Raw genomic sequence first — 11,594 nt, 5'->3', positions numbered from 1 at the left:
ATTGATTTTCCAAGCACGTTCACAAAAACGTTTGTATTTCCTACATATACTTTCGTTTCAGCTCATGTCATCATCCTTTAATCATTGAGCAATTTCATGCCTATGTAGAAACAGGCGACAAAATAGTTTGTAGCATTTTCAGTCACGCTGAAATGTAAATAAATCCAGGCGCATAAAAAGAAAAGTCAAATCAAAGTTTATCGCGCTACGCGTACAATTGCTGGAGAATGATGCTTGCGAAATCTCTGAACGAGTTTACTTATATCCTTGCAGTTATACGTGGCCATTTCTGAGGCGGTAAGCACGTCTTTAGTGCACATCGCGGAAAGCTATACGAGACGAAGTATAGAAAGAAAGCAACGCCTACACGCAACAGGTAAAAAAAAAGGAAAAAAAATTATCACATTTTTTTAATGTTCACGCTGTATCGCAGCAAATGCCGTGAGTACGACGTTATATTTCACGACCATGCTCTAATAAGAATTGTTCGTGCACTCGTCGAACAATGTTCAAGAACTATTCGCTGTACCGTGTTATGGCGCCGGGTAACAATAGCCAGACAGTCTTCATTGTGACCCATTCGTAGCGACGCTCTCAACTATATGGCTGCCTGCCAAATGTAAAGCCTGGCGCTTGCTCCGCGGTGGATTTACAGTGTACTGAGATGGTTGGATAATTTATTCTTCCTCAAAACTGTGCCTGTAATGCAGGTTGATTTCCCCGAAGCTACCTAAACTTAAAAAGCGATCTATATTTAGGTTGAAGAGTTTGTGTTCCAAATCTTGTGACGTTTAGCCGTTCTGATTTGGCACCGATAATATATAATAATTCTAGGACTTGCACTTTATGCCTGTTGTTAAATTGTGACGCACATGCATTGCCATCGATGAATTAAAATACGGGACCGAGTGAAGGCGTGCAGGGAATGGCGCTCCCAATGCTTACATTTTGGATAGCTGAAAACATCGCGCAAGTGTTCAGTCCCATCTATATCTTCGCGCCAGCCTAATCTCAAGAGTTCGCGTTCGCCTCACGGAGCGGTGAATGCTGGAGACGCAGTCACGGCCTGCTTAGCTCTAGTTCTCGATTAGAGGTCGTGCAGGAAATTTTCGACTCAAGCTACGTTTAATTATTATTTTTTTTCAGCTTATTTTCTCTGCTGGCAAAACGCCGTGCTATTATGACGGTGAGGTCGGGGCGAACGCACCTTGCACGATGAGCCGGATGTGCGTCTCGTCCTGCCCGTAGTCGTTGGCCACTTCGCACACGTATATGCCCGAGTGCTCCCGCTGTGCTCCGGGCAGCGACATGGTGGACAGAAGCCCGCCCGGCAGAGACTTGTTCTTCACGCGAGAGCCTCTCCTGTGGGGGGGAGTTAGCGAGCCGGTGTTGAGGCAACGGACACGATGGCAAATGAAGACGCACTGGGATCTTACGTGCATTCGAAGAGAGAGAGAGAGAGAGAGAAGAAAGAGGAAGCCTTTTCTGTGGCTGTTTGTACCTATTTCCCTATCTACGATCATAATCATCGTATGCTATTTGTAACGCACCACATAAAACTAACCGGGGTCATACTGTAGCGAAGTGACGCAGCCGTGAGATATCTGACGCATCAACTCACCAGGGAGACGGAAGAAGAATGGGGATGAGCTCTGGCAGGGAAGGTCCAAATTCGCAGGTACGACGACGAGAGTAGCATTTGAACAACTAGATTTATTCCCTTGGCATTTGCCGTAAGTTTAAACTGTACAAAAATATTTACAAATAGAACGATGTCATACCCGTCGTCGTCGGCCTGCCTGACCGGCCCGGTCTCCCCTGGTGTAGTTGCGCCGTGTCTGCTGCGGTCTACTTGCTCACCCTAAACTACCCCAAACTATTCCTTAAATAAGTTTCCCCAGCATCCAAGAGACACTTTTCTCCACCAATGGGCTACTTCGTTACTCCCACCAATCAGGCAAGCCGACATCATCCAATAAGCGGCAGAGTTCAAGGGGTCAAGAAATGGTCGCGTCAACACTCCGTACACAAAAGCACTCTGACCATAACTAATTGGCCTTTGACAGCCGAGCGTGAGAAGACGACGCGACATGTGCAGGTGTGACGTCAGGTGCGGCGGGGGCGGCGGCCGCGCGGCAGCACTGTCCGCGGCGCCGTCGAGGTACAAAGGTTTGCCCCGCGTCAAGGACCCCACAAAATTCCCCGAAAGACAGCAAAGAAGGCCGCGTTACATTGTCTTCGCGACACCTCCCCCCTACGAAAAAGAGTGTCCCACTCGTCACAAAGCACTACTACAAAACCAAATTAACAATTTAAACACGTACAAATTAAACACGTACATTTGGGGATTCATATAAAAACTGAAGTAACCGTAAGAAAAATGGAACATCACATAAAACAAAGCACCAAACACGTTTTAACAAAATGGAAACAAAGTGGACAAGAAAAGTAACACCAAAGTTCATTCGCGCGCGCTACACAAGAAAATTAACAATGAAGATTATTCGCTTGAGCTGTAATACACATTAATGTCTGAGTCATACGAAGCGATGGTTCGAGGCTCAGCCTCCCTATGAAATGTCCTCCAGTTGGAGTAAAGTTCAGTCCCGTGCGGTTTCTTGGCTTGTCCTCGATCACTAGTCGACATCTCACACACACGATTACACGTGGCATGCCTCCGGTCACCACAACTACATTGACGCACAACGCGACGAACACAACACATTTTCTTTTTCTTTGGACGTTCGTTATCAGATTTGCCGTCTGCGTCGTCATCATCGGAGCACTCCCTGACGTGGCACGGTCCTAATCGCGCAACATTAAAAGCGTCGCGTTTGTTGCCGGTTTGGTCGGCTAGAATCTGAGCAGAGTCCATTTGGTGGGCCGCTTTCTTGGCATCCTCGGTTCCGCGTTGAGTTCCTTGGCCCACCTGAAGTGGTGGCTCATTTTTGAAGGTCACAAAGGGGGCGATACTGGCTGGCTTCCTGGGGGCGAGTGGCTCTTTCTGGCAGTCAGAGCAGGAGAGGACATACTTGGTGACGTGGCAAAACATCTTTGGCCAGAAATAGCGGCGGCGAACTTTCTCCCATGTGCGCTTGACACCGAGGTGGCCTGCCGTGATGTCGTCATGGCAGTGCCTCAGAACCTCCGATCTCAAACACTTGGGGACAACGAGTGCTGCGCGATCTTCTTGAAAGCCTTTCGCTCTTCTGTACAATACACCGTCGACCAGCCGAAAGCTCCGTGCCGTTCTTTTCATTTTTCTGACAACGGGCGCACTCGGCTGCTCTAGGTGCTGTATTATTTCTTGCAACCAGGAATCCTCTCTTTGCTTTTCGCCGATGTCCACATGATCCAGCACGAGCAACGGTAAGGGATTTTCGTCGCTTGCTGGCGCGGAATCATGCGGCAGTCGGGGAAGCGTGCGGGAGTTGCCTTGCTCAAAGTTAGAGCGCTGCTCCTTCCCCTGGGGTCCATTTTCCTGGAGCCATTGCCGGCACTGGGGCGCAAAGTGGCCGATGCGGTCGCATAGCTGGCAGCGTGGTCGCTCGTCGTCGTCACGGGTATTTCCCGCTGGCCAAGGCACTGGAGGACGACGCACATCTTGTTCGATACCTTTTAGGCGGTCAAATAATGAGGCTATAGAGTCCGCGATCGTCCTCAAGTCCCTGTCGCGGTCGGTGGCCTCTCGCGGGCAGTGACGCTCTGCCGCAGCGCAGGTGGCGAGACATGTTGGAGGCGGCTGCACTGTTGCTCCAGCGGGTGTCACTCCGGCGGCAGGTGCCGAGGCGAGTGGGTAGCACGACTGCTGGCCGGCAGAGAAATAGGTGCCGGTCACTTCTATCAAAAAAGCTGCCCAATCAATTCGGCGTAAAATTTCGAGGAAAGCAGAGCAGCTGTCCGGGTTTGCAATGAGAATTTTTTCCAGCACGTCCGGACGCAATCCGCGCATGAGGTGCCGCATCCGCTCCTCTTCCGTCATAGATGGATTGGCTCTGGCGCACAGCTGCACAACGTCATAATAATAATCTTCGTGAGATTCTGATGGCAGCTGCGTTCGGTTTTGGAGCCGCAAATATGCGATCTCAACTGAGTGGCGACTTGTAAAAGACGTTTTTAAAAGCGTCGTCCACTCTTTCCATGTATTAGGGGCACCCGTTAAAATTTGCGTGGTGTGCCACTTCTTTGCATTGCCCTCTAATGCCAAATATAAAAATTTTACTTTCGTCCCTTCATCCCAGTTGTTGAGGGAGGCTACGTATTCGTAGCAAAGCAGCCACTCGCATATTGACTCTTCGGGCGTGCCTCTAAAGACTGGCGGTCCGATGAAAGGTTCCGCTTGAGGGATGGGCATGGTAGCGAGGACAGTAGGGGGTTCGGTCATGGTCGAGCTGTTAGAGCTAGGTTCTTCGGGTTTGTTGCCACGGCCGATGATATTTGAGCGTGGACTTCGGTACCCAGCACACTCCACCACTTTGTAGCGAAGTGACGCAGCCGTGAGATATCTGACGCATCAACTCACCAGGGAGACGGAAGAAGAATGGGGATGAGCTCTGGCAGGGAAGGTCCAAATTCGCAGGTACGACGACGAGAGTAGCATTTGAACAACTAGATTTATTCCCTTGGCATTTGCCGTAAGTTTAAACTGTACAAAAATATTTACAAATAGAACGATGTCATACCCGTCGTCGTCGGCCTGCCTGACCGGCCCGGTCTCCCCTGGTGTAGTTGCGCCGTGTCTGCTGCGGTCTACTTGCTCACCCTAAACTACCCCAAACTATTCCTTAAATAAGTTTCCCCAGCATCCAAGAGACACTTTTCTCCACCAATGGGCTACTTCGTTACTCCCACCAATCAGGCAAGCCGACATCATCCAATAAGCGGCAGAGTTCAAGGGGTCAAGAAATGGTCGCGTCAACACTCCGTACACAAAAGCACTCTGACCATAACTAATTGGCCTTTGACAGCCGAGCGTGAGAAGACGACGCGACATGTGCAGGTGTGACGTCAGGTGCGGCGGGGGCGGCGGCCGCGCGGCAGCACTGTCCGCGGCGCCGTCGAGGTACAAAGGTTTGCCCCGCGTCAAGGACCCCACAAAATTCCCCGAAAGACAGCAAAGAAGGCCGCGTTACATTGTCTTCGCGACAATACGATAAGCGCGAAGAATAAGAAGATCCGAGATGCTCCAGTTTTTTTTTTTCCATCGCAACTACAAAAGACAAACAGACCATGGGGCCAGATAAGGTACATACTAAATGTAGAAAATATAAGGAAGAGAGTAATGAAAGTGGGAGAGAAGCCAATCTACCGCAGACGGTAGCCGGATCCACAGCTTCCGCATTACGCCATCGTGTGTTTTGCCATTTATACGCTTTCCGTGTGCATTCACGGGACTCATTGTCGGTTTTCTATTTATGATTGTAACGTGCCATGCAACGGAAGTTGCGCTAGCACCAGCGAATACGTATATACCACCAAACACCAGACGTGCTCCGGCTATATTAAGGCGAGAAAGGCAGTCTGTTTGGCCGCTCGACACGAACTCACATGTACAGGCAGTATAGATCGAGTTGGCTTGTCGAGTCGAGATATTCCCGTAAGAGGAACAGGAGCAGGAGTACGGCGCCAGCTACAGGCGGATCTATCCTTGCAAATGCACGCCGACAATCGTTCCTCCCAAGTGTCTTATTTTGACTTGTATCGGGTAAACGCGTCACCTAGTTAAAAAGCAACGCGAGCAAGTCTAAAGGCCAAACTACACGTACACATGCAGCGCGCGCATACGTTTACGCACGTGGTGCGAAACAGATCCTACGCGTCGAAGGGACGGTTGTCTTCTCCAGACAAATGTAGATTCTCTGGATGCCTCGCAAAAGATATCAAACGTTGTCTATCAAGGTGAAAACAGCAAGCCAAGACGGCGCGCGCTGGCGCGCGTCTTATAGGCTGAAACCGACATTCCTCGCGGGCCGCTGCAAACGCAATGCGCGCGGGCGGGAGCTTTCGCGCGCCGGCAAGCGCGCATGTAGTTTGACCTTAACTCTACTATATCAGATCAAGGCGATTGTACGGAGCACCGGTGTAAAATGCTACCACTTCCCGAAGCTCACCCCTGTAAGAGTTGGGGTCGGGCATGAATTAAGTGGTAGCTGGCCCATGCCGTCGTCCGACTCATCCACGCTAGCAACGTTGTTGAAGGTAGGGACTTGTTCTCATCGAGAACGAGGAATACGGGATTTATTTACAATATCTACATGAAGGGTGGAGGACGTTGCATTTCATCAGTCTAGCATGACTGAAAAAGAAAGCACCATGAACAGCCGAAAACGGCTGCTTAAAAACCCTCTGTCCTCCCTAGATCTCTAGGTGAGGGAAAACTGGTTCAACCTTTGTCCAATGGGAGCGTCCAAAGTCATCGTAGTCGACACGCGTTTGAGGGGGAGGGTTCGCACACTCACTTCCACACTATGGTCTCACTGAACACACCGAGGTGATAGGGTTCTCGTAGATAGGGATTGATACGCTTAACTCAAGCAGGCACCTCTTGATCTCACAGCTGACCCCGCAGCTAGCCGCTGCGTCTGTCAATTGACTGTGACGACTTCTGGGACCCGTGAGAAAGCACCGCCAAACACCCTTTTCCAGGAGTTCACTTGCTCCAAGCAAACCGTGAAGGCGACAGCGAGTCAACCAACAATACTCCGTCCGCCGAACGTGGCTAGACATGCCGGCGCCGTTCTGTCGAGGAGGCGAATTGTTGTCTTTACAAAGCGAGTCGTCACAGCGGGCCGGGAAGGGTTCGAAGATCGCTTCTCCGAAGATCGCTACTCACGCAGGTCGATTGAAACAACTGCAGCGGGCGGTGAAAGGTTTGCAGCTCAGTACCCCTGCAGGCCGATCGTAACACCCCGCACCTACTCAGTACCTGCGACACCAAGCGATTGACGACGCTTAGCAAGTGATGCTAGATGTCACCGAATTTTCGAATATATTGGTGTACATAAGAAATCTGAGGAGGAAGCGAAACATCTCTCTGCTAAAAAGCCAGTGTCTCCGCATGGTAGCTCACGAAGCCACTCTGTGTTTCAGCCAGTCAAGGAGAGCCTCGCACTTTTCTGCAAATTCTGAGCAGTTCGATTATTGGCTCAGAAGACAGTGAAGGCACTTTTGTGCTTTCTGAGAAGCTCTGGCTTATGCGAGTGCCTTTGACTCCGTAGTGCGGTCCGTGCACGTCTCCCCCCCCCCTCACTCAGGATTTCTCTCTCTCTCTCTCCTTTGTAGTCTCCTTCTCTTTTGCCCCCAGCGTAGAGTAGCCAACCGGTTAACAATCCCTGTCTTCTTTTTTATGTCTCTCTCTCTCTCTCTCTCTCTCTCTCTATCTCTCTCTCTGTATATATATCTCTCGGGGCAGTCTAAGAATAAATACTTCTCATCACCGGGAGCATGGCAAAACTTAGCGGGCTCACGTAAGGACTAGATAATCGTGCTGAATGAGCGTCTGGTATTGGGCTGACTAGGCTGAAATCTAAATGCCCCTGACGAGTAGTGTTCCACAGTTCGCAGTCAGCAGCGACGACCAAAACGCAGCGTTCGCGTGCTGTGCTTTTTCGCAGCGACCGTAGGCTGTTGCTGCTACTTCTGCTGTCTGGGCTCACCGGAGGCGCGTCCAAGTAAGGGCTGCGTTGTAGGAATTCATCAGCCCGACTCGTGTAGACGAGAGCACGAAGTGGCAGGAACTTGGGGGCTTAGATTATCGGAAAGCTTTCTCCTTACGTACATAACAAGCAGTACTTTTCGATTCGCGGCTGCTATGAAATATGAATAATAATTAGGGCTATACCTCGTATGAGCAGCGCGAAGGTTACCTGTCAACGCATCAAATAGCTCCAAGGTTCTTGTCTAAATCAACTTGGCATAGCCTTGGCGCGCACCAGATTTGGACACAAAACGACTTCAATGAAGGTAAGAATAACGCCTTTGCACGCAACTATCGATCCCTCTTGGACGGAGAGGAAGATGTCTCAAAATGAAGTCAGGTGATCAGTCAGGAATCCCGCTGTCGGGATTTTAGGAGACTTGTGAATCCAGAAGTTCACTCGCCGCTGTTACACTACAGCAATAACAAAAAAAAAAGGAACTCGCTACCACAATTTCCCCGTTCCACATAAACTTTACTGCGATAGCAATTAAATGGACACTCCAGGCGCATTTCCGCCGTCGGCGTCGCCGTTGTGCTCCCTATAAAGTCCAAGTACGGTAACACCTCAGCCGCTCGCCCCATGTTGTGGGTGCGAGTGAAAGCATGCAAGGGTGAGCCGAGAAGGACGTGGGCTTGAGAAGGACGTGGGACACGTGGCCGTCCCCCGCCAGGTAGAGCGGGGAGGTTCTATTCCGGCGGCGTCTGCGTATGGCGCGGCTGCGCTCGGCTGCACGGGCCCTATCTTGAAAGCGATTTCCGCTGCGTAGGGTCTAGGCGAACCGAGGGCTCGTGGCTTGATGTGAGCTGCGTTCTCGCCGCTTAGTTTGCGTTGAAGCGAGGCAGCAGGAAGCGAAATTCGCTCGCTGCTGCTGCCGCTCTTCCTCACGCCAACGTTTTGGCAGCGAATGTCCGCGGTTATTGAGTGACGATGTGTTCATGTTTATCTGTGCGCGCGTGACAACATCCTTGTTAAAGTCAGCGGATGTTTACAAGTTTTAGCGGTCCGTAAACCTACTATTTTTAGTTCGTATAGCTGTCCAATAATATTCTATCGCAATCGATGTTCCGTTTCTCGGGCGAAACTGCGACATCCTTTTTGTTGTTGTTGAACACTATCATCTTAATGTCTTTATTTTACGAGTACTTCTGTGACGACGAATAATCGCCACATTTTCGTGAGCTGTAGTACGAACATAAAGGTCTCATTCCTATGTGGGTATGCTATATGGCTGAGAAGTCTTATGTTCATTTTGATTCAGTCTGAATTCCGGAGTCTCCCACTACGACGTGCCTCATAAGCAGATTGTGGTTTTGGCGCGTAAAACCCCAGAATTTATTATTCGGACTGCAGGAATTCGCGGTAACAATCGGGCGTACAATTCGTATGTGCATCGCTGAAAAAATAAAATAAAGAAAGACATCAATAACGTCTTCTTCTAACATGACTGATTCGAGGAACGGATAAATTTCTGCTTCGTGACACTACTCAGGTGAAATCTTGTAACGTAGTTGGTGACTTACCAGCAAACACTAGCCATTCCGGTAAGGCTGATTTGGTTAGCGCTGGTACAATTGAAAACTTTCGAATACAAAAGCAAATGTCAGTATTTTTAGAGCATAAAAAGAAACGCCTTGTGACCTCGAGTGGCAGTATGAACAAGATGGCGTACTACAGCGAAACGCACTCTTCTAGCAGCGGTGCATTACGACTCCGTAAAAGGCAGCGCAGGCTTGCACGTATGCAAATGCCGTTGCACGTTTCCATTTGCTACGTCAGCTTGTGCACCACTGCCTCCCTCTTTCTTCTTGAGTTTGTGCAAAATAGGGTTGTTTTTTCAAAAATAAAATTTTGTTGACAGATGCTGGCTTAGTTACCGTATGAACTTTTGCTCGTTATATGCAACATGACGGATCAGCCTTCGATGGCGACACGCACGTACAGACGCAACGTTTACAGCTAGGCAAGCTTGGCCGCAAAGCTTCCGTTTCTTTACCGCCAGCCGTGCCGTCTCTTCGAAAACGATCCCTGCCGCTGATTTGCGACGCAGCTGTCGCCAAAGCCATGTCCAGTCGAGCAAGGGCCGCCGAGCGTTACTCGTCGATACGGTTCATTTGTTCCTCGGAAGGAACTCGCCGTCTCCCTATGGGCGTTTACACGAGCAGCGTTCGTGAGAGAACCCAAGGAAAGAGAGAGAGAGAGAGAGCGTTAGCAAAAAAAAAAAAAAAATGTGACCTCTACGGGAAGCCTTTGAAAAACTGGTTGGGGCAAATTTGTTTGGTTTTAGCGAGGAGGCTGGGAAGGGGAGCGGCAGTAAGCGAGAAAGTACAGCTGGCTCGTTAGAAGTTGTTCTTCTCTAATGGACCTTCGCTTCGCCGGGCAATTTGAGACCAAAGCGCGGACATGCCCATGCTTACTGAGCGATCATTATTACGCCGGGAACACGGACCCGGGTCCGTTGTTCCGAGCGAAAAACAAGCTTTCCTCGTGGCCACTTTATCATACCGCTGTCGTCAACGCCACGGACAAGAGCGCCAGGAGGACTACTTGGCAACGGTCACTGGGAGACAACGAAACAGCATCTCCTTCCTCCCCAGCCCACCCACGTTTCCACCCGCATGCACCTTGTAGAGTTCTTTTTTCACCTCGCTTTCTTCCTTCTCGTGCACAAGTCGCACATTTTCCCCTCACTTCGGCTTTGCGGTCATCTTTCTAGGCACTTTTTTTTTTTTCGCGCTGGGAGGGAAAAGTCTGTGTCAAAGTTCTCCCTCTTAAGCGCCGCCTCCCGATCCGTATTGCCCAGGGGGCCTTTCGCTCTCTTTAATGATTGCCATGGCTCAACGAGCAGCCGGGCCGCGGCCGCGGGCGCGCAGTTGCGAACGACACTGACACGCGAAAAAATGACGCGGAACTTGGTAGCAGATGGGCATTCCTTTCTGGCCCCCTTCCGCTCTCCTCTGCCTTCCCCGATTCCCTTTCGCCTTTCCCTTTTCCTTCGCTGCTTGAGGCGCTCCCTCGTAGGGGGTGCGAGATGGTCTCCACGCGGCCGCGTTCGAGAAGATCCGCGTCCGAAAACGATCAAAACACGGGCGGGGAGAAAGTGAAAGGGGCGAGCGCGGGGGGGGGGGGGAGAACGAATGGGGAGGAGAGAAGGAGCGAGTGTGGTGGAAAGGCAACGCACAATTTGTGAGTGTCCAGTCGGCGCCCGTTGCGGCTCCAGCTGATGGTGATGGGCGCGTCGCCGGAGGCTCTGCACTCGAGGCCAACGCCGTGACCCCGCTGCACGGTCTGGTTCCGGTACGACTCGTCGAAGCGCGCTGGCACTGCGAGACACGGATAGGGGAGGAGGGAGAACTTGACGCGGGGTGGGACGACGCACGAGCGTCGTCGTGGTGTCTGTATACGAGCAAGGCGCTGGTACGAGCGATCGGGGACAGAACGAGCACCTCTGCGAGTGCCGTTTTTTTTTTTTTTTTTTGCTGTGGACACGAAGCGAGAGTAAATGCAAAACGATGCCGCGAGGAGAAGTACACTGCGGGAGATTGCCGAGAGCTCTGCTTAGGGAGCGGAACGCTGCGCAGCGTTCTCATTCGTGGTCACTACCGCGCTCTCTCTTTACGCACCATTTACTGGTTGCCGTTTCCGCATTGCAATGCTTTGTTGTTTCGTTAGGAGGAGGGTACGGAGAATCTGAAAGTTAGAGCTTGGTAGTCTATGTACGCTCAAATCTTGTTCTGTTGGCCAAGCGAAAAGACGCGGTGAAGGGATGTGCCTCGTGGCATTGAATTAAGGAGTAATCGGAGTTGGCTCTTTCATTTGCCGTCAACTCGGACAAAGGAAATGCTCCATATCGAGGAGCACACCTCTTTTTTCTGACCTTACATACGAGCGCTAAAC

At 50.8% G+C, this 11,594-nt stretch overlaps 1 protein-coding gene across 1 annotated transcript in view; it reads right to left on the bottom strand.

The window, feature by feature from the left end:
- Positions 1–11,594, bottom strand: part of LOC142583637 (cell adhesion molecule Dscam1-like) — a 215,639-nt gene that overhangs the window by 61,061 nt on the left and 142,984 nt on the right. Inside the window, exons 15-16 of the mRNA XM_075694130.1 lie at positions 10,879–11,020; positions 1,208–1,362 (exon numbers count right to left, since the gene is read on the bottom strand). Of these exons, the coding sequence (XP_075550245.1) occupies positions 1,208–1,362; positions 10,879–11,020 (297 nt within the window). The remainder of the gene's footprint in view (positions 1–1,207; positions 1,363–10,878; positions 11,021–11,594) is intronic.

The sequence above is a fragment of the Dermacentor variabilis genome, chromosome 5, assembly GCF_050947875.1.
Source record: "Dermacentor variabilis isolate Ectoservices chromosome 5, ASM5094787v1, whole genome shotgun sequence".
Classification (NCBI taxonomy): Eukaryota; Metazoa; Arthropoda; class Arachnida; order Ixodida; family Ixodidae; genus Dermacentor; species Dermacentor variabilis.
The sequence above is the reverse complement of the archived record's forward strand: the minus strand, read 5'-3'. Positions and strand labels throughout refer to the sequence as shown.